This window comes from Bradysia coprophila (assembly GCF_014529535.1).
Source record: "Bradysia coprophila strain Holo2 chromosome X unlocalized genomic scaffold, BU_Bcop_v1 contig_12, whole genome shotgun sequence".
In the NCBI taxonomy this organism is placed as follows: domain Eukaryota; kingdom Metazoa; phylum Arthropoda; class Insecta; order Diptera; family Sciaridae; genus Bradysia; species Bradysia coprophila.
In genome coordinates, this window is record NW_023503293.1 from 3,915,126 (window position 1) to 3,936,663 (window position 21,538).

The 21,538-nt window shown below is 34.7% G+C and overlaps 3 protein-coding genes across 11 annotated transcripts; 2 read left to right on the forward strand and 1 right to left on the reverse strand.

Moving 5' to 3' along the window:
- Positions 1–231: 231 nt before the first annotated feature.
- LOC119067226 (transmembrane protein 245) lies at positions 232–10,505 on the forward strand. Of its 9 annotated transcripts, XR_005085895.1 has the most exons (11): positions 232–1,691; positions 1,756–2,041; positions 2,100–2,354; positions 2,488–2,678; positions 2,739–2,901; positions 3,002–3,073; positions 3,137–3,314; positions 3,379–3,540; positions 4,183–4,209; positions 9,250–9,428; positions 9,775–10,114. XR_005085895.1 is itself a non-coding variant. In XM_037170074.1 (10 exons), the coding sequence occupies exons 1-10, from the start codon at positions 576–578 to the stop codon at positions 10,203–10,205; spliced, it is 2,487 nt and encodes an 828-aa protein (XP_037025969.1). In that variant the 5' UTR covers positions 232–575; the 3' UTR covers positions 10,206–10,505. The 9 variants fall into 9 exon arrangements, 7 of the variants coding, with proteins under 7 accessions (XP_037025969.1, XP_037025967.1, XP_037025970.1 ...); XR_005085896.1 differs by lacking the exon at positions 4,183–4,209; XM_037170074.1 differs by lacking the exons at positions 9,250–9,428; positions 9,775–10,114 and adding an exon at positions 10,169–10,505.
- LOC119067229 (aldo-keto reductase family 1 member B1) lies at positions 7,406–12,801 on the reverse strand. The gene is made up of 6 exons (XM_037170083.1): positions 12,502–12,801; positions 11,706–11,886; positions 11,360–11,544; positions 11,045–11,292; positions 10,036–10,287; positions 7,406–7,689 (listed from the first exon to the last, which is right to left on the reverse strand). Exons 1-6 carry the CDS (start codon positions 12,571–12,573, stop codon positions 7,659–7,661), a joined length of 969 nt encoding a protein of 322 aa, XP_037025978.1. The 5' UTR covers positions 12,574–12,801; the 3' UTR covers positions 7,406–7,658.
- A 5,579-nt stretch (positions 12,802–18,380) lies between these two features.
- LOC119067271 (homeobox protein MSX-1-like) lies at positions 18,381–21,324 on the forward strand. Its single transcript, XM_037170150.1, has 3 exons — positions 18,381–18,664; positions 20,954–21,120; positions 21,184–21,324. Exons 1-3 carry the CDS (start codon positions 18,415–18,417, stop codon positions 21,322–21,324), a joined length of 558 nt encoding a protein of 185 aa, XP_037026045.1. The 5' UTR covers positions 18,381–18,414.
- The last annotated feature ends 214 nt before the right edge of the window (positions 21,325–21,538 follow it).

Sequence of the window (21,538 nt, forward strand, 5' to 3'; positions counted from 1 at the left end):
CTTGTGACGCAAATTTCTTTTTGTAAAATTTTCTTTCGCAAATTTTTTGGGTCAATTTTTTCTTGATAAAAGTTTTGCGTACGGCGCACAATGTGTCTCCTTCAGCGATATCAGTTATCTTTAAAGTAAGGTAAAGGACTTGCGTCACATTTACCCTTTAAGGGTTTTTTGACTGATCGTCATTAGGGAACGATTAGAACATGATCGTAATAATATAAAACCTACCAATGTACTAGAGCATGTTCCCTACATGACACATTTTTTTACGTATAGCTCAACAACAACAACAACAACAACAGAACAACAACAACATCGTGTGATTGTGTTTTAGTTACGTACATTTTTCGGGTCGAATATTTATTAAAACCATATGTTTATGACGCTATTGGCTCGCCCATAGAACGTATTTGTCATCATCGAAAATATATACACACGTCGGACTAAACTGTACGACCAATTTTCAATGTCAAATAATATTACTGTCCGAAAAATCCTGTAAAGTGTAGTTCGAAGGGCCGTAATAATGTAATGTGACCACCAAGTGATTCATTCGGTTGCAAATTTTTATCTACAAAATGACTAACAGTCCTGGATTCAAAAAGGCCAGCGAAAGTCTGCACCAAATATGGTGGAATTTTAAAAATACAAACCAGCTGAAGGGCGCTGTTTACAATCTGGTTATTGTTATTGTGGTGTGTGCAATATTGGCTGTATGTTTCGTGCTCGGACCGTTTCTGAAGCCGCTGTTATGGTCGTTTCTCATCGGTGCTGTTCTGTTTCCGTTCAAGAGCACCCTGTCCAGTTGTCTGAAACGGTGGTTCGAGAGATTGGAACAGAATGATCGGCATCTACTTGTCGGTGTTGCTCTGGCACCGCTGGAAGGATTGGAGACGTTCGGTGAATACTTGACTCGAATGTTTATTCGTCATATGCAGATGATTGTTGGTGGTGGCATTGGATTGCTTTTGCTCAGTTTGTTCATTGCCTATGTGCCAAAAGGATTCTTCATCACGTTGTGGCGTTTCATTCAATGCGGCCACATGCTATTCACCAAAACATTAAGCTCCATCGACTACACCATCGTTCTGGCAGTCGTTATTGTTTACCTCACCGTACTCGCTTTTCTATGGAAGAAGGAAAATTCGTTTTACTTTGTCGTGCTGGGACAGACCCTGTGGGTTGTCATTGTTGCCTACATATGCAGCTTTTTGGGTGCTTTTCAAATTCCCGTTTTCGTCGCCTCAATCATTTATGCAATCGTCGGTGTTGTGTACGATTTCAAATCACGTACCACGGAAGACGATTCGTCAATTGTGGAAAAAATTGTGAACTTTGTCAATGTTCAATCGGCCTATAAGTCACCGATATCATCACCTGTTGCACCGCCCAGTTCATCCAGAAGCGAATTGATTTCGGAACAGGATGGTACTGTCGATTTACCAAAAACTAAGATCCATTTAAACGTTCAAACCACGGCGCCTCCGAATGACGACGATGATAAATCCCAAAGTGAAATTTACTTCAAGGGACTGTTCCTAGCCAGTATTGTGACGATGATTTACAAGCACACATGGATGCTGTTTGTGGCATTCGTTCCGATTTTCGTTTATCTGACGAAACGATTTGCTCTAGCGTTTGGATTGGAACATGTAGTGACTGAAAAGTGGACCGAATTAACATCGGGCATCAAGGTAACAATAACAAAGTTTTAGGCGCAATTTTTCGTTCATTGGAATAATTTACGTCCATTTACAGAACTGGATCAATGTTCGATACTCGGCCATATTACCTCTGTGCTTGCCAGGTGTTTTACGACTGAACAACAAAATTCACAAAACCGTACGAAATACGATGAGAGACTCCATTGACACTGCATCATCAATTTTGGTGATAATTTTACTGATTTTGATTGCCATATTCGCTGGTATCTTTTGTGCGGTCGAAATCTACTCAGAGACAATAACGGTCGTCCAACTGGGGAACGATGTGTTGAATTGGACGTATCACCATCAACCCGAATTGATGGGCATGTTTCCAGCAGGTAAAGACACTCAGTCCCAGACTCTTAATCAATCAATTGATAAATTCAACCATTCCAGGTGTTACTGAATCGCTTGACAATGTGATCGAAAACGCTTATCAGTATGGTCGAACGGGCATCGAATCGTATGTCGACGAGCTACTGAAAGACGCTGATGTTGAGCAGAAAAAACATCTGAAGGATCAACTGCTTGGCATCTGGGATCGACTCATCCAATATTGGGTGGATCGACAGAAGAACAATTCTTTCCATGGACCTACTGTACCGGCCTCAGCTATAAGCGATTCAATTGGTGAAATTGTTAACAATGAAGGTACGTTGCTGCATAAAAATTTGGGCCGGATGACTGGAAGTTCTGTTTGAATTCTCGATTCTGGTTAATTTCTTTCCTTTGGCTTACTAATGATGACCTAAATAATAATTTGGATCTTTCCGTCATTTGAAAGAACTTTTTTCAGTGGCTCAACAGGGTCTAATCGGTTGGGTGAAAATTAACATTGGAACGCTAATGGAATTAATGGATTCGGTTTGGTTGATTGTTAAAACGAATTTGAATATTTTGACGTCATTCGTTGGCACGCTACTGTCCATGTTCCTGGGCGGCGGACAAGCAGTCATTACGTTCCTAGTGAACGCGGTAAGTTATTCCCTCAAAACGTGATCACCCATCGGTTTCATTAATTCATTCACTTTTCAGATCATATTCCTAACAGCTCTGTTCTACCTACTGAGCAGCAGCGAAGACAAGTACGCTCCAATGGCAGCAACCAGTTTTCTTGGATTCTCCTCATCTGGTCCGAGAATCGCTGAAGCAATTGAGGCGAGCATATCCAGTGTTTTGTTTGCCAGTGCAAAACTTGGTGAGTTCTCTTGTGAAATGGCATGAGTGCTGTGTTTCGGTTAATTCTTGTTGCCTTCACACTTACCAAACTAGAATTGTCTACTAATCCTAAAAATTAGCTCTCTTTCATGGAATGTTTACATGGCTGACGCATACAATATTCGGTGCTCGAGTGGTCTTTTTGCCGTCAGGTAATTTCCGAGTGTATTTAAATGTAAAAGTATTCGTTCTGATCGGGAAGTGTTTGGTTATAGTTTTTGCATCGGTGTTGGCAGCAGTTCCATTCCTGGGAACGTACTGGTGCAGCATACCGGCATTTTTGGACCTCTGGCTAATTCAGGATCGTTTTACTCTCGGCATAATTCTGCTTTTGATCCACATATTGTTCCCAACAAGTTTCGTCGATCCAGCTATCTACGCTGATGTCAAGGGGTAATTCGACCGTATTGGGAAACGTGGACTTCGTTTCTTTAATTTCGTTATTTCTCATTTATAGAGGCGGACACGCATACTTAACTGGTTTAAGTATTGCCGGTGGTATGTACTGGCTGGGCTGGGAAGGAGCCATTTTCGGTCCGATTCTACTCTGTCTGCTGGTTGTGATATTTAATTTGACAAGCAATGCTCTCAAGGAATCTCCATCCACACCAAGTTTAAGGTGAGTTTGAAACCAGAAAAACCGGAAATTGTAGTGGCCTGGTGTTTATATAGTGGAAGAAAGTGACGACGAATGTGCATGGAATTTTCAAAATAACAATTTTTGTGTAGGTAACATAGGTAACACAGGCAAGGAAGAAAAGCAAGAAAAATTGTGCCGAATTGCGCGGAACTTTGAACCTAATTTGAACCAAAACCGATATTTTGGCGTGTAGTGCCACTAATTCAGATTAAAAATCAATCGCCCTGACGAGTCCTTTCGAAAAGTTTGGGCCTCAACCATTGACCATATTTGACTAGGACCCTTTTCGAATTCTTATTATCACCGAAGGCAACTTTCTGTTTCGGTTTTGAATAAAAAAAAAATGAAGACGAAGGTCCTGCATCGTTGACATATTAAAACTTGGTACATCTAGCTGGAATGGGTCAGTGTTTTTGCCGCAAGACTAAAGGCTACATATATAACACTAGGTCACGACGATTACTAACTATGATTTGTTTTTTACAAAGATTGAAAAGATGTGAAAGTCATAGTTGAAAGTCGAATTGAAGAATGTCTATTAATAGGTTCAATCAACTAGATTTTGTGTATAATCCAATTCACAGGCTCATCATAACATTTTCTTTTGCATTTCATTTTCAGGAACGCCCCATCCGATTTTCGTGTAACGTAAGTAGACTTCTTCATTCTCAATAATTGCACGAGTCATTTTTTTTAGTTTTGTAACCAAAATTTTAATGTCAAAATCGCTTTTCTTTTCTGTACATTTTTACTAAAGATATTTTTAGGAATTTTTGATCGAAAAATAAAATTCCATTGGATTCAAAAGTCCGAATTAAGAACTGAAATTTTAGTTAAGAGGCGTTGTTGCTTGGCTAAAATGTTAGCCTACATTAGTGTGTCTCGTCATTTTCATTTTTGATGATATTATTTCATCTGATTTTCTTTTCTTTTTTAAATAGTACGACTGCAATAACGACCACGAATGTGTTAGCTTTAAATAAAGTTTAGCTTTGTTTGTAGTCGTTTCACCAGAACAGTTTATCGAAATTTCCATAAACTGCACATTTTTCTCAGAGCTGGTCAAACTGCTACAACCAAGTCTATTTTCTGTTGAAAGTTAACACATTCGTGGTCGTCATTGCGGTCGTACATTCCTGAAAAAAGAATTCTGGTGGAAAGATATCATCAAAAGTAAACCAAAATCCAAATGTACGCTTTTCAGCCAAGCACCGATGCCTCTTAAATTTAAATCTTCAATGAGGAAACCCGAAATTGAAGCAAAAAATTTAATTTCCTTTCACAGGAAACTCGCTTCTGCACCTCAGAAAACCGATTGAAAACCAAATGTCTCTGCATTTCTACTTTTTTAAGTTTTAATATTTAAGCTTCTACGCCTTATTCCAATTGTATTTACGCCTTTCCTTCACGGTCGTTTATAATATACTTGACCTAAACTAATAAATAGTAGATTACGTTGGATGCTGCGAAAGTAATTCATTACACAAGGACATAATTTTGTGATACAATCGAACTCACGAGTGTGTTTTTGAGGAACAAGCGTCGTAAAAGTGAATTTTGACAAGTGTATAGTTTGTATATCCGAGCCGAAGGCGAGGTATACAACTACACATGTCGAAATTAACTGTTACAAAGCACGTTCATCAAAAATACACGAGTGAGTTTGCGAGTCTCACAAAATTGTGTCCGGGTGTAATGAATTACGTCGCAGCATCCTACGTATTCTGGTTTATTGTCGGCTCATGCGAAAATTGACTATTACACGGCTGTTCTGCAAAAATTCTACACAAATTCAGTATCTCAGTAAACAAAAACTAACAAACAAAACAAAATAAATCTGTTCTTGCGATAAAACGTTTACAAACGAATCCAGTGTATGTGCGACAATTCTGTGTGCTTCTAAATTCTTCTAAAAGTTGGTTGTAACCAGATTGCTTGCGTAACAATTTTGTCTCAAATAATGTGTTCATCAGTCAATATTTTTACCAAAAAAATGTTATTTTAGCGCATTTTTTCTGCTCGATTCATACAAAAGAGTTAAAGTGAAAACAAGGCAAAGTACTCGAAAGAACTGTCAACGTGAAATAAACCCTAAATATCACTAGTGTAATGGAGAGGGATTCTTTTGAAAAACAGAATCTTGAAATCGTACGCATTTTCCATTGGACTTTTTTATATGTGCCTAGATTGGTATTGGTCCCTAGAACCTAAAACCACTTTCAAAAAAATTCTTCGAAGCTTGTGTGGCTGGTGGGAGGTGATCGAAAACTGAAAACATGGACTTTTCTTACAGAAATTTCTCCAGGTACACGAGCCGTACAGGGTCGTGTGGGGTGTCATTAGAAAGGTGCATGTACTTGCATGTACTTTCAGAAGAAGTAGAGCTTACGGAAGTTTGGTAGCAAAGCATCTCCGATGCAATATAAGCACTTAAACATTTCAACTTCACATAATTCATCGTAGATGCTACCAAACTTCCGTAAGCTCTACTTCTTCTGAAAGTACATGCAGTTACCTTTCATATGACACCCCACACGACCATGAACGTTTCGTGTAACTCGAGAAATTTCTGTAAGAAAAGTGTGAATTTTCAGTCTTTTTTCGGTTGAAAACTTCAACTGCACATGTCTCAGTGTGGATGAATTTTTAACTCAATAAGACCCTATTTGCCCCGGAAATACATGCAATTACCTTTCTAATGACACCCCACACGACCCTGTACGGCTCGTGTAACTGGAGAAATTTTTGTAAGAAAAGTGCATGTTTTCGGTTTTTGATCACCGCACACTAGCCACACAAGCTTCGAAGAATTTTTTTGAAAGTGGTTTTGACTTCTGGTGTCGAATACCTTATTGGTCATATATAAAAAAGTCCAATGGAAAATGCGTCTGATTTCAAGATTCTGTTTTTCAAAAGAATCCCTCGGATCATTTTCGCAGGTGGTAAACAGCTGTGTAATAGTCAAATTTCGCATGGGGCAGGCAATAAAATCTATATTCGAATCTTAAACCAATCTTCACAAAAGAAATGTCGTCCAGTTTGTTGTGATATTTGCAAGGGCATTTTATTGTCGATAAGAAGTAAAGAAATCTGAATCTGAATCATAAATAAAATCGCAGATCTGAAACCATTTGACTGATTCATAAACTCCATTTACAATCAAATTCACAAACTCATAATTCTGTCACAAAAGCTGGATTCATCATAAATTCGTTGTTACCATTCAGATAAGATAGATTGCTCAACATTCTGAATTATTCGGGAAGCAAAAATAATAATTTTTACAATTCAAACTGACGGCGTTTGCGCCACAGGAAGCCAATGTTCAAATTCATGTTTTTGCTAAAGATTACAATTTTAAGAAAATGGATCTTCCACCGCATTTACACGGTTTAGTATTTCATTCCAAGGAAAAGAAAATTCTTCAGATTTTTGTGAACATTCACCGTTCAACATGAAAGCCTTGCATTTTGTTCATTTGTTTTGATTTTTTGATATTTCTGTTGTTTTTATACTTAAAATTTTTATTTTTATTTTTAACTTTTGTTATTGCAATGTGTTTTTTTTTACGAAAATGTAAATAGATTGACGATAAATGTTCTGAGTAAAAATTGAAGTAAAATTTTTGATCGATTTCTAATTTTTGAACGAAGAAAATTTTACTCAGAATAGTTTTGGGTCATTTAGACGAGAGTTTTTCTTGTTTTGTGCTTTTAGATTTTCAAACGTTTCCCGATTTTTTAGTTTTCTAAATAAACGAATTTTCAAACATACCATTTTTGATCGGATTTCAGTAGCGTCCGTATCATATACGTTTCAACAAAAAAGTAAAAGAAAAACAAAGTTTTTATTTGTCAAACATTTGTATTGTGCTTTAATAGTTATAAATAAATCGACATAGAAAATGAAAATCAATACAAAACGATAACACTAATTTTAAAAATTGTAAAACACTTTTTGTTTATAACCAAATACGATTATAAATTGTTATTAACCTACCTCTTTTATTCATTACTTTTTATTGAAAATAAAAATTTATATTTTTGTGCTTGATTTATCGATGTATTTTGCATTTCATATGGTTTATGTTGGCCATTCTACCATGGAAATTCTGGATGTTGGGTCATTCTGTAAAATGTTTTGATGTTTTGATGTATTTAAATAAAAAAAATTTCGTAGCAAGCAAGCAGCCTGTTAAACTTCCAATATAAGTACTGATTCACATACTTGTTGTGTAGAATGAGTTTCAGCTTCGTGAAATTCATTCTTAAAAATTCTCTAAATTATAAAATATAGACCTTGCATAACCCATTAAGAACATTTTCGTCAATTCAATTAAATTAGCGCAAATATGCCAATCAGTATCTTCATTGGAAGCCTATCTCTGTAGAAAATTTAATTTATTTCTCTTTCTGGTGTAAGGTATAGTGGTGTAGATAGAGTAGTGTAACGTTTCTTAGCAATTCATTGGTATAGGGCGGATCGGTTTAGAATCTCAATGTACATGAAATTCGTTGATAAAAGATGAATTTCACGTTAACTTTGAATTTTATTTTGGCACTTTTATTGATTCCATACAAAGTACGGCTCATTCAAGACAACTTTCCAATATACACATAGCTCCATCTTGGTCAATAACTAAGTGCAAAAGAGATGCACGACTTTGTGAGAGAATTTCGTTGGTTTATTCTCTCAAAATCTTGCATCTCTTTTGCGCTAAGTGTTCTATGAATTGTAGGGCAGATATAGTTAGATTCAGAAAAGCAGAGCAACACAACAGCGCGCATCGGAAGAGCAATGCATCAATAGTAAAGGTTTGATACTGGTCAGAGTCATGCCTTCCAAAATTTACTCACTCGTCTTGTCAAAGGCTTGGCCAAACTAAGTTCGAAGGTGGCATGAATTTTAGTCAGAGTCAAAGTTAGTTGCTTAGCTTAATAGTATGAATCATATAGTATGGACTAAAACTGTCATCACACAGGTCGAACCTGAGGTTGACCTGCTCATAGATTTATCATTTAATACCAACAGATACAATATCAAGCCTATAATTCGGTGTACAAATTATGCCACATTTCGAAGACTATAATCGAGTCTTTAACAATGCAATTGACAAAATTGTCAATCAACAAATCCCGCCAGAAATATTGGTTAACTTTCTTGAACGACAAGTGTATCGGCGTATTAAATATGTACCTTCTTTTGTTTTACGTATCGCCAAAGTCTATTAATTGAAACGAAATCTTGTACATCTATAGTTTTACTAAATATTTTTCTATGTAAGAAAACGCTATCCTGCGCTCATCGTTTATGTTTTTCGTTGCTATCGATGACAGATATCTAGTAGTTTCTAAACGATTGTTGCTCTGTTTAGCAATGAGAGGATCGTAAAACCAAAAATTTCAAACACAAAATTCGCTACCGATTTACTCTACGCCCTCTACACTAATGTTTTTATATATGATGAAGCACAGTTATGGAACTATTAGAAGGGTTAAACACATTTATCATTTGATACAAATTGAGTTTGAATTGAGTACATTCAATGTACAGATGCTGTAAGCTAAAAGAACTTAAGAAGCAATCTCAGTTGACGATCAGAGTAACATCTACGTTTAGGTCTTGTTACGTAACAAGCTCATACAAAACCAACACGTCTTATGATTCCGTATTGACACAATTTTCCAGTTGTAGAAAATGTCTCAAAACTTTTACGAGTGTGTAAAACATGCATTGGACGATATGCAAACAAAACGTAGTCTAGCGTTGGATCTTAGTTGCAAAAGTAATAGGATTCGTGGAAAAACATCCAGAGATTATTGTGCTTCTTACGAAGCAATTGCAATGTCGTTTTATGTGTGTCCCGGGTAAGTAATCATCACCATCACTGTGTATCATCTTCGAATTTTTGGTCAGATTGTTCTCCTTTTCACAATTAATTTTTGCTCAAAAACAGACGAAATTCAAGCATTGTCTTCATTTCATGGGAGTTTCTTCCAAAGTAACGTGCGAAAAATTCGATAAAATTGAAAGAAAAATCATTAAAGTCAGACACGTTGCGGTGGAATGAGACCGAGATCCCAATTTGTGTTTACTTTGGTGTGTTTTTTTTTAACCCATCACTTGAAACATAATGTTCAATTATTGCAGCTCGTCGATTTTTTCTTTTATTTCTGTTCAAAGATTGAAATGAACGAAAATTTTATTTTGTAGGGAAGACTACAACAACAATCTTTTATCTTGGTTAAATTTGGATATGTTGTGCTTTTTCCAAACACAATATGGAATTTGAATATCGTCAATAAATGTCGTAAAATGTTTCGTTAAAATAACTGTGCCAAAACTTCTTGTAGAATATTTTTTGGAGAAAATAAATTTTTGTTTTTTAAAATCTGTGAATCTTAATGGATAATGTCGCATGCCGTATTTAGCTATCTGTAGTCAGTATTGAAAATTCTAAAAGTCAATCCTTACCCCTGGAAAAATCCAAAATCGCACACCCGTATCCCCTTATCCAATCCTTTGAGAATCGTCATATCCTCCTGTGACAGCGTAAAATCGAAAATATCCAAATTTTGACGGAGTCTGGTTGGATTTGTACTTTTAGGGATCGCCGCCACTCCTCTTTCCAGAATCCATTTTAGTAAAATTTGCGCCGGAGTTTTACCGAGACGATTTGCAATGCCGATTACATCGCTATTCTCTAGCAGATTGGGAATGGCGCGTCTGGAAAATAAGTGTTTTTGGATTCAATTTTTTACATTTAAGACAAAGCACATTGGCTGTTTACTTATAGCATCTTCGCATCGTATTTAAAAAAAAAAAAAAAAAACAAAATATGTAAATTGAGGCTAGGTATTGGTCACACTCAGGTCATGGAAAAAAATTACTGAATTACTCGACAATAGTTAGAAGGTGATACTTCTAGAAATCGGTGTCTACGAGAAAATATTTCCTTGAGTTTTCATAATTTTCTTGGATTTTCTTGAAAATCTTTTTCGACAAATTCGAGAAAAGTTTGAGAAAACCAAGAAAAAAAGGTGTCAGTGACCTCAAATCTATAAACAGAAATTTGAGCTATCAGGATGAACTGTACAACGGAATGCAACTGAAACCGACTTCAAGTCGGTGGCATGACTATTGTTGAGCTTCATCTATGGTGATTGAGTTATTTACCCATGACATGAATTTGACCTGTTCTGAGCCTTGGTGGAAATTGTTTGCTGTAAAGTTGATATTCGTCAACTTTTTGGGAAAAAAACATTTTCATAAAATTTAATTGAAAAAATGTTTTAGCAAAACGTACGCCCTGTCGAATGGTGCTACTTGCAATGTTTTTTTTTATAATTTAAATTTTTGTTAAAACTGTGGTACTAAATGAATGTTTATCAGAAATGTTGTAATTCATTTTTTAATGTTTGAAATAAAATGCTCTCTCTATTTTACGAAAAATGTGTTCATCATTTTGCTACAAAATACTTACTCATATCCGGCCATCTTATTCAGATCTTCAATGCCCTTCGAACCAAGTGGAGCGTAAGCGGTAACAACGATATTATTTTCCTTGCAAAAATTGATTAAATCGTGTTGTTGCAAATAAACGTGAACTTCAACTTGATTATTTGCTGGCTTTATCGTTGAATTGTCGATCAAACGTTGAATTTGTTTTTTATTGAAATTGGACACACCAATGCTCTTGGTTAATCCGGCCTTGACCATTTCTTCCATTTTCTATATAAACAAAATTGAAGCAAAATTCACCATGACTGATATCGTTAAATGGCTGAATTATTGTTACCTTCCACGTTTCAACATGATTCGTATCCAAATCGAGTACAATATCACCATTGGCGTGACGCTGAAAATCACCATCAGTTTCTGGCACTCCGAACGGAGTGTGTATTAAGTACATATCAACATACGACAACTGTAAATCATCCAGAGATTGCCGCAAACATTTTTCTACACAACTGGCTCGGTTACCTGTAAAGTTTTGTTTTTGTTAATGGAATGTAAATACCGACGTGTGTTTGCACGTTGACTCAATTGGCTAAGTGAATATTTAATTACACTCCAGTTTCGTATCGAGATGGCACTTCGGTAGAGAAAGCCGAATAAAGATTTTAAGTCAAATAAATATTTACCTGGCGGTGGCAACTTTGTCGTTATGAACAGGTCTTCGCGCTTAACATTCGTAGAATCTAACCATTTCTTTAGTACGCGGCCAATCGCTTTTTCATTCAAATAAACCGGTGCAGCATCGATGTGACGGTAACCAGCTTTTAGGGCTTCATCTAACGCAGCCTCCATTTCGTTATCTGGCGCCTACAATCAGACAAATTATTAGTTAAGTAAATATGATATAGCCTGCTATATATATATAGTATCAGACACAGTTTGGAAGCTATACGAACAACTTATTTTTGGAGGGCTAGGAGAACCCTAACGGCGATGGTGAGTCTAGTGTAGATATATCTGAGCCGAGCTGACAGACATTGTAGAAAATCACAAAATAAAGTGAAATTTTGAAGATACAATTTGTATTAAATCTGTCTTGGCAGTATGGAAGTTGAGTGGAAAACTCAAAAATTTGAATCACACAATTTATCACGTATATGCGTTCGTTTGATAGAGAATTTGATCATCTTCGTATTAATCGAAACGATTTTAATCGCTGAAACGCTTCAAATGCTATGCAAGACAGATCAAGATAGTAAAACCTACAAAGTATGTCTTATGAGTATGTTCTTATAACGGCTGGTACATAATTAGGATACTTAACGAATGTGTTAATTGATTCGATCTAAGTATATTCAACGAACTCACTCTTGTTTTAACATAAACTTTGCTTAATGAGACGATGTTATGTAGTGAGTCACTAGTTGTGATCAATTGGTCCCAACCAAATATTAATAAATCCCATAGCGCATTGAGACTTACCCTCCAAGTACCAATGCCTAAAGCGGGCATGCGTAATCCATTATTAAGACTTAAGAACTTCTTACACGCCATAATTATTCACAAGAAAGCGTAACACAAAAACAAAGCGAAATTGATATCACGAGCCACGAATTACAACCAAAAACACACACCGAATTTGACTAAGAAAAGAATGGTGAAAAATATGAATATAATTTATCGTCGATATAGCCGGGTCAACAGGCAGTGAATAACTGAATAATAAAAATTCTTTTTATGTCTAAATACAACATCGATCCGAAAAAATTTCAAGCACGGCGATGACTAAATGCACTCTAAGGTGGTTTTAAAACCTTTTCGGTTTATGCTCAAACTCGTTTTTCGTTTTTGATTTCTAATTGCAAATATCACATGAAATTCTAAATTTTTATCCGACAAATTGCTGAATGATATACCGGGACGGTAATTGATATTATATTGGGCTGACGAGTTCATAATAATAAGTCATACAAAATTAAGTTCAGATTTGGTGGGTTTGATTTAATTTATTTTTTCTTACTGGCTTAACTAAGAATACATTTTACAGAATATGATCACATATAGAAATATGGATCTAGACTTTAATCTTCTAGAGATCTCTCGGAGTTTATTTCGTACTGTTGTTGCAGAAAAGAAAAATCCCAGTGGGATAAAAATACGTTCTTTAATTCCTTACCCTGACCAATCTAAAGTAACCCCACACGGACCTAAAATTGTCTGTGACCCTTGCTGTGATCGAACCGAGATTGAGATTGAGGAGTTGAATGTATTAGCGTATACCACTCCAACACATTTTTAGATTTAATTTAAAGAATGGTCCTGGTCCCTGAAAAACATAACGAAATAGCAGAGAGATCAATCTAATTGATCAAACGTAGAATGCATTTTGAATTATGATATCAATATATTGTTTGTTGCTGCATGGAGAGAGTATTTACTGACCCTTGGTTTCTACTCCTATTTTATCACATAAATTACACACTTCTCGCTCTAAACAACTTCCCTAAAATATTCATTTCAGTTTCTACTGAAACTTCTTCTGAAAATGTTGATTGGATAAACAAAATCGAGATCATACCTAGCCCAAATAATTAGCATTGCTATTTAAGGAAATCTCTTATGTGAATGTAAATGTGAATAAAAGCACTAAAATGCCTTAAATGCAACAATCCTCCTTCCTACTGGCTCCCGAATCTTTGCTACAACCCCTATACGTTCCGTGTTTTTTGATTTGTTCTGAATTACCTAACAAACTATAGATTTTTCAATAAAACTTTCTTTGTGGACCTATACACTACCTCACGAAATTTTTCGTTAAACTTTTCAACTTTCTGTTAGTAATTAGAAGGGAAAGTATTGTCACGATTAAGAAAATTTTGAAAGGATATAGTGATTGGAATGATTTTGTTCAAATAGTGTGTGTGACGACGAGTAACAAATTTTCTTTATTTCTTTGTAGAGAAAAAGTTTGGAAACTTGTCCGAAAATCTCGGCAAGTACTTTATTTGCGTACGTAAAATGGTTTTCAAAATATGAATCAATTACTAGGTGTTACTGTGAATTTCTATAAAATTTCTTATTGTCGTTAATCTCGAACGACTACACTAATTAGTGAGCTAGAAAATCTACAAGAGAAAGTCGAAACAATTTGTAATTAAATTACAGAGAATTTCAGCTAATTATATTACAAAGCTGTATGAATCGAGAAACGAAATTATTCCGGATAATAATTTAGAACGAGATAGATTTCACCATAACTACATTACAAAAACACAATTTGTTTTAATCAAAAAGGGTCCGCCTTTCGATATTATATTACCCAAAAGAGTGCCGCTCCTAAAACCCTGTACCGCGCGGTGCAATGAAAAGATCATTCAATAAAACCAAAATCAGTTTCCATTTAACAATGAACCGATACTTTTTTTCAACAACATCTTCCTTTTCTCTCCCTAATCTATTTTATTCTTTTATTTTTCACAAAAACAGCCACTGTTCATTTTGCTATGAATATCAAAACAAAAAACACCTTCCGGATTATCCAGTCTCATGCTGCGTTTATTTACATCCAAATAATCAGCGAAGTATTAAAAAGGTAACTCAATACTTTTCGAATTGTTTGGGATGGAAATGAACCGACAATTTTTTATACGTTGTGAATAAATGGCCTGGTTAATTAATTGCCAAGCTTGCAACAAAATATAAACGGGCTAGTGCAATGACACAAGTTCGGCATAATCATGAGACGTCGTAGTCATGAACAATATTTTCATCAAGAAATTCGTCCATCAAATACGTATGAAAATCAATTTTCTTCGACGTTCAAAACGAAATGATTGGCATAAAAATGCGGAGATTTGTTTACAAAATTTTGTTGCAACGAAAACACAGATAATCTTTTTAAACTTTCAATGCTGCACTGTTTGTTTGAACAATCACTTTTATGACCAATAATCCCTATTGAAGCATATTCATATAAGTTGTTTGTTGTGGAAAAATAGACAACATACCAAACCGATTATGCCGATTATGCATATTATCGGATTTTGGTTTAAAAATTCAAATGTTTAAGTGTCATTATGGTATTCTGCATTGTTGTCGGGCAGGAAAACCGTATTTTTTGTGTGTGTACGAATATTGAACAATATTTAAATATTGTGGATGCAGCAAATGGTTCACTGGAAAGTACAAAAGCATCGATACCACTATGAATGGCATGTCCTTTATTAGAATTATATCAAATCGTAGTACAGATAATTCATCACTCCGACTGAGAACTTGGTAGAAAAAATTATGCCAATCGCTGTATCTCAAAAGAGAATTGGATTGGAAGAACTGTTTAACTAAGTACTGTGTTAAAAATAAAAATTGTAGACTTGAAGTAGTAGATTCAGCATCTACATTTTGAAAATGCTTACGACAACAGAGGTTCGGAAAATGTAAAGTATATGTCAATAACGTATGCGTAGGCGTAGCAAAAAGATGATTTTTATGTTCAAATGATTGGTTTTCAGAACAATTTTGTTTATCAGGGTACAGCCATTTGCAATTTTTTCTCTTGAGTGTGGACAACTCCATTTTTTCCTACTACAACTTTCTGTAAGACTTTAAGGTGCAACGATATTTCTTCCTCGCTACTTTACAAGCGACCGACATAATCTGACAACAACGACAGCGTGACAACTGTAAGATTGACAATTATGATTAAAACTTTTATTCATTTTGCTCAAAGCACTACCTCATGATTAATAAATCTTTTACTATGCTGCTGCATGTAATAAGGCTATTACATGTATAGGCAATAGCTTTTACATCACTCGCATAGTAAAACGTTATACTACACACGGGAAATAAAGTGATATCTCGTATCATGATGAGTAAAAGTACCTCGGGCTACCGCCCTCGGATACTTTTTCTCATCTGGATACGAGATATCACTTTACTTCCCTTGCATAGTAATGTACTATTACTTCAACTGTTCCTTTAAAAGAAAACTACATTGAAGCTCATCTCCTACTTTTCGTTGTATCGTTGAATATCCGTATCTAAAGCATGGGTTTACTTCTGATAACAATACGGATGAAAAAAAGTGTTCCACTTAAAATGTCCTTATTTGACAATAATGTGCAGTGATATTTTTCTTCTTTTTCAAATGAAAATCAGGAAATACAAATTTCATAAAATAATCTTCCTATATCGCATCATCAATCAATTTAAGATAATGTGCAATACATACCGTTTTCATCATATTGTGCGTTTTTTATGGATGTATGAAATGCAACTGCAGTTTTTTTTGGCAAATGTTTTAGTTCTCTCAAACTCTTATTTTGCTATTCGTCCGATTTACTGTGCACAAATTGTGCTGATATAATCTTTGGAGACAGCACTTGAAATATTTAACCACATTTTGTGTTCGGTATACTATAAATGCAGTATTATGTGATTGTTATCGTCAAATTATAGTTCATTTGAAAGAGGATTACAATTCGTCCTGAATGTAATTTGTGCAATGAGTTGGTTTAATTTTAAGAAAGAAAAAAAAGTTTTCATTTGTGTCGCGTCAATACAAATTTGTGTGCCTTGTGATAACACTTAATATGAATTTCACCAAAAAATTTAATTTTAAGTCTCATCCTATTGTCAGTTTAAATTATTCGAATGCTTCTCATTTAATTAAATTTTGACACAATTTTCAGGGACTATTCTTAAACACTTTAATAAAGTTTGATTTTGAGACATTTTTAAGAAACTTGTTTTCTAGAAATTTTGAGAAATCTTTTCTATTCCTTTATTCAAACAATTTCTCTGTCAATTTTATGTACTGTGTGTTTGCTATTTTACGCGTTAATATTTAATGCGTTTAGGGTCTTATATGGCAAGTATATACTAGGCTTGACGAATCCCATGAACCTGATATCTTATTGTCTTTCTGAAGATTTTCGAAAATTGCAGCGGCAAAAGCTTTATTTTAGTGAAAAGTAAAACTTGTACTAAAACACTGCTGTCATCTAGTCATTTGCTATAATGAGTCAACTAATTACGTTAGCTTCGACTTGTGTGATTTTAAACTTAAACTGATACACAGAGGTGTAATAAAGAAAATTTCATTGTTGTTCCACAATAGAAAACATAGCTGTGACTTTGACAATTTTATTTCGTTGCTTCATGTCCAAAAATATTCCAAAAATGCATGGTTGTTGTCGATAACATATCACCGTCCATACCAATCATCATGTTACGGCCGGCTATCACCTGTTATCGACAAAAGGCTTCAGGAATAAAAGACATACCCTGACTGATGCGATCTTATCTAGCAAAAAGTATATTAACAAAATGAAGTAAACGGTTTGAAATAAATTTTGTGAAAATAACTAAGATAAATGAAGTAATAGATCCGAGATCTGATAGTAAAACTGCTGATATGTTTACCATCTGTGAAAGGTTAAACATCTCTTTTTCCTTTCGCTATATATAAACTTCGTCCATATTGGGAAGTTTTCCTGTACCGACAATGGGACAGGGAAGTTTTTTTCGATCGTTTCCCGGGAAGCAAACATTATGTACAACAGGGTCAAAATAATAGCCGATTACAAAGTCATCCATATTTATTACCGGGCTTAGATTGAACAGGAAAGTTGTGCGTAAAACTGATCATCATTATATGCTTCAGAAAGTAAACATGAAATGTTTTTAATGCTAAAAGGAGTCTTTCGCTTATACGATTTTGCTAATCAGATAAATGAAACATGATCCTAACCAGATAAACTACTAAAGTTGAAGTTATATTGTACTATAATTTTCCCATTAGAGAAATAATTGCTCTAACCATGCTATTATATGCATATAATAATAATAATATGAATATAATGCAGAGAGGGTACATATATATATAAATACGGATATCGAATGAAGTGTTTTTATGTTAGCAAACAATTGTTATTGAAATAGATACTTTTTATATTGTGGTATGGAGATGAATATTTTGTGATTTTTTTTATTCTTCGTTTTGTTCAAATACTTGTAACAATATGTCGGTTTTTCGTCGGTTAAAATAAGGGTAGGTATTACAGATCGACGTACGATATGGCAAACAATTGAATTACCGAAAACATAAACATATAACAGATACACAACAAATTGCGGGCTACCAATACCAATAAGAAACGCCCAACTTAATTCCGCTTCAGTTAATTTTTGGGATGATCCTTACACTATAAACAAATAGAATCGAATAGACGATGAAAAATCTGTGCCTTCTGATGGGGTGAGGGTAATAAACATTTTTTTGTTTAAGAAAAACCATAAAATATTTGTTAGAATAAGAATCCGGTCAGTTGTTATCTGAATTTTGAGCAAAACAAAAATCGAGTCTGAATCTCTTGCGAATACACGTGCGATATGGATTTGAGTGATTTCTATAAACGACCTCGCTATTGCGAGGAAATGTGCAAAAAAGACGTGACTGTAAAATCTAGTAATTTTAGCATCGATCACATTTTAAACAAAGCCGGTGAAAATATTTCCAATTGTTGTACAATAAGTGAAGCTAGTGTGTTAGAAGAAAATTTTGCAAATAAGTATTCGAGTGAGCTAATGCCGATGTTTAGTTGGTTACAATATACGAGATACCGTCCTCCAAAGTTGACCAGTAAGTTTCTTTAAATTTTCTGTGGATCTAATTTTCGTCCGAAAATCCGTCATGCAAGACAATTAGTGCATTGAAAGAGTTACAAAGTTTCTAAACACCATAAACTTTCTCAGACGGCACCCGAGTGAAAATGAAAAAACAATAGAATTTGAGGCATCAGACTTATCATTTCAACAGATTGAGGATTTCATTTTCATTCTGGCAAGCATATCAAAAGTATAATTATCGAGTCTTGTAGGGAGATCAACATAATTTGACCTAAAATCTTCTACTTCACTAGTGTTAACATGGACTTTGCTGCATAAATCGAAATTAAACAGATCGACAACTATGAAATAGATGGCAGACTGATGCCAATTGTGAGATCATTTCCTAGGACTTTTGATTGGTTAAACCAATTCAATGAACAGTCAATCAATTTATAATTACAATAAATACCCGTTATTGTAATCAATTTCACGAATTTCTTTAAATTTCATTAGACTTAAATCTATTCTGATTCGTGGAAATAATTCAATTAAAATAGGCCCTAAATCGAATGTATGATGTCGCTATCATCCTATTCAAGGCATTGAACCTTGGCTGTTTGAATCAATCTTTTCAAAACACAAAATATTGCGACCTTGAACTTAAAAACTTTTAAAGAAATTTACAAACACTCAAGCTCCATTTAATTTGTGATTTGGAATGATTTTTTGAGTGTACCTAATATATTACACTGTCTAAGCCGATTAGAAGGTGCTAATGACACCCAGTGGTGCGAATAATAAATAATTATCGTTTCAGTACAAAACTTTGTCCACTTACCGTTGCATTTACAGTAAAATAGTTATTTGTTTGCCTAGTGAAGAAAATAGGAAATTCGAACACGAACGAAGTTTTGCTCCGCTCCTGTCGTGATTCGCCCGACGTGAAATTACCTATTTTCTTCCAGAGGTGAACCCAACGTTTTTCATATGAGCGAGGCCGTTTTTCTCCACGAAACAAAAACATAAATTTATTACACAATTTCTCAAATCAAAAACAAAGGTGACAGTTCGATTGAGAAAATTTCTATTTTCTCCCACATCAAAACGACACCAGATAAAGCGTCAACAAAACGACATTTTCACATGGTCTTTTGAGTGGTAAAAATGGGGTTAATCACACCGCACAAAAAATGTATATAAATTCGTCACTTCATAGGATTTACCATTATATTTGCTCAAAGTTTCACCTAAATTGCAGTTTTATTTATACTGCGGCGAAACTTTACCTCAATCACTGAGGCTCAATGCAATAAGACAAAATAATGTAAATGGCTTATTGTGCGTTTAGTTTACCGACCTCGGCTTAGCGGATCGGTAGATTTCACACAAGAAGTGCTATTTTTATCAATTTACTCATTGATGATAAATAAAGTATTGACACTAGCCAAAGCTCATCGCATAACTTTATATAAAATGTATTCAAGGGAGAGAAAGGTGATCTCTTCACCAGAGATATCACTGATCGCGATAACAATACGACCAATTCAATCTAGTTAAATTGAATGTTACATTCTACGAGATCAGAATTTAATTTCAAATAGCTCATTTCCGTACATGCCAATTTTTTGTAGATTTTTTTTCTTGTTTCGTATCAAATTCTTATCAAGTTTTTTTTCCGTTACAAAGATTCTTTTCTAAATTTATTTTCACTCTTTTCTGGTAAATACTTGTTTTTGTTATGTTCTTTACATTTTGTTATCGAATTCTATAATTATCTGAACTGCGAGTATAATACCTCAGGTTGAGGTCAGAAAATATCACTCCATAACAAGGTCCATTGTTATGTAATTTAATTAATATACACTTATCAACGAGTCTTTTTCCACTATGATTACTCACTTATTTAATTGACTGAAAAATGTTAACAAGACAGAAGAAAAAATATTAAACATTCGACCAATTTCTGACACTTTTTTGCTTTTATCATTTTTTGGTATCCTCGAATTTCATGTGAATGTTTCTAAAGGGATTACTTACCGTTGGACTACCACAAAAATTGTGAAGGAGCGCTTTTGTAAAGAAACTAAGTCTGCAGTAAGACACACTCCACAAAATCTATTCGGAATTCAAGTTGTGGCAGATGCGTCCTTGAATTTTCTAAAATTTCCTAATCATTTCCATGTTTTCTCTAATTTTTCCGATTCCGAAAAATATTTTTGGTGAAACTTGGAAAAATTTAGGAAATTTCCTAGTCCGTGGTTCCTGATAACCGAAACCACGTTGCATTTTCTCTTTACTTACACTTATACTGTTTTTATAGGAACTCACAAAATTGGTCCAATAAAACGAACGCCTGGTCGTCTGCCAAGGGTTCCATTCACTGCCGAACAACTGAGCTCCTTAGAGAATGCCTATATACAATCATCATACCTAAGTTCTGAAGAAGCCAACCGTCTGGCTGCAAGTTTGGACTTAACGAGTACACGGGTAAGCTACCATACATTTGCATCCGCAAAAAAACCAACAAATTTAATTGGATAAAATCAACAGGTAAAAATTTGGTTTCAAAATCGAAGGGCGCGGGAACGTCGCGAACGAAAGGAAGCTGATTTGACAACAGCGACACAAGTGATAAATATTACGACAAATCGAAACCAAAAAGAGTTTCAATTATGCAACATAGACAAGTAGAAATGTAGTAAAATTTAAATAAAGTTCACACAAAAATTTTCATTATAAGTAAAATGTTGTCTTTGTTATTGTGGTTTTTATGTTATGTATGTACGTTCCGCAAAGTCCATCATATCATTTACACCAACTCATTGTAAGTTTACGTTCAAGTTTATACAGACGAAACTGGTTTCGTTTGTTGTTTCTTTTTTTATTATTATTCATCACTGAAATC

Excerpts from the sequence above, each read along its gene's own strand:
- LOC119067226 (XM_037170072.1), top strand. The coding sequence starts at position 576 with ATGACTAACAGTCCTGGATTCAAAAAGGCCAGCGAAAGTCTGCACCAA. Across the intron at positions 1,692-1,755 it reads AATTAACATCGGGCATCAAG|AACTGGATCAATGTTCGATA; the intron begins GTAACAATAACA and ends GTCCATTTACAG. Across the intron at positions 3,315-3,378 it reads ATCTACGCTGATGTCAAGGG|AGGCGGACACGCATACTTAA; the intron begins GTAATTCGACCG and ends TCTCATTTATAG.
- LOC119067229 (XM_037170083.1), bottom strand. The coding sequence starts at position 12,573 with ATGGCGTGTAAGAAGTTCTTAAGTCTTAATAATGGATTACGCATGCCC. Across the intron at positions 11,545-11,705 it reads GACAAAGTTGCCACCGCCAG|GTAACCGAGCCAGTTGTGTA; the intron begins GTAAATATTTAT and ends AAAACTTTACAG. Across the intron at positions 10,288-11,044 it reads AATAAGATGGCCGGATATGA|ACGCGCCATTCCCAATCTGC; the intron begins GTAAGTATTTTG and ends CTTATTTTCCAG.
- LOC119067271 (XM_037170150.1), top strand. The coding sequence starts at position 18,415 with ATGGATTTGAGTGATTTCTATAAACGACCTCGCTATTGCGAGGAAATG. Across the intron at positions 18,665-20,953 it reads CCGTCCTCCAAAGTTGACCA|GAACTCACAAAATTGGTCCA; the intron begins GTAAGTTTCTTT and ends CTGTTTTTATAG. Across the intron at positions 21,121-21,183 it reads TGGACTTAACGAGTACACGG|GTAAAAATTTGGTTTCAAAA; the intron begins GTAAGCTACCAT and ends TAAAATCAACAG.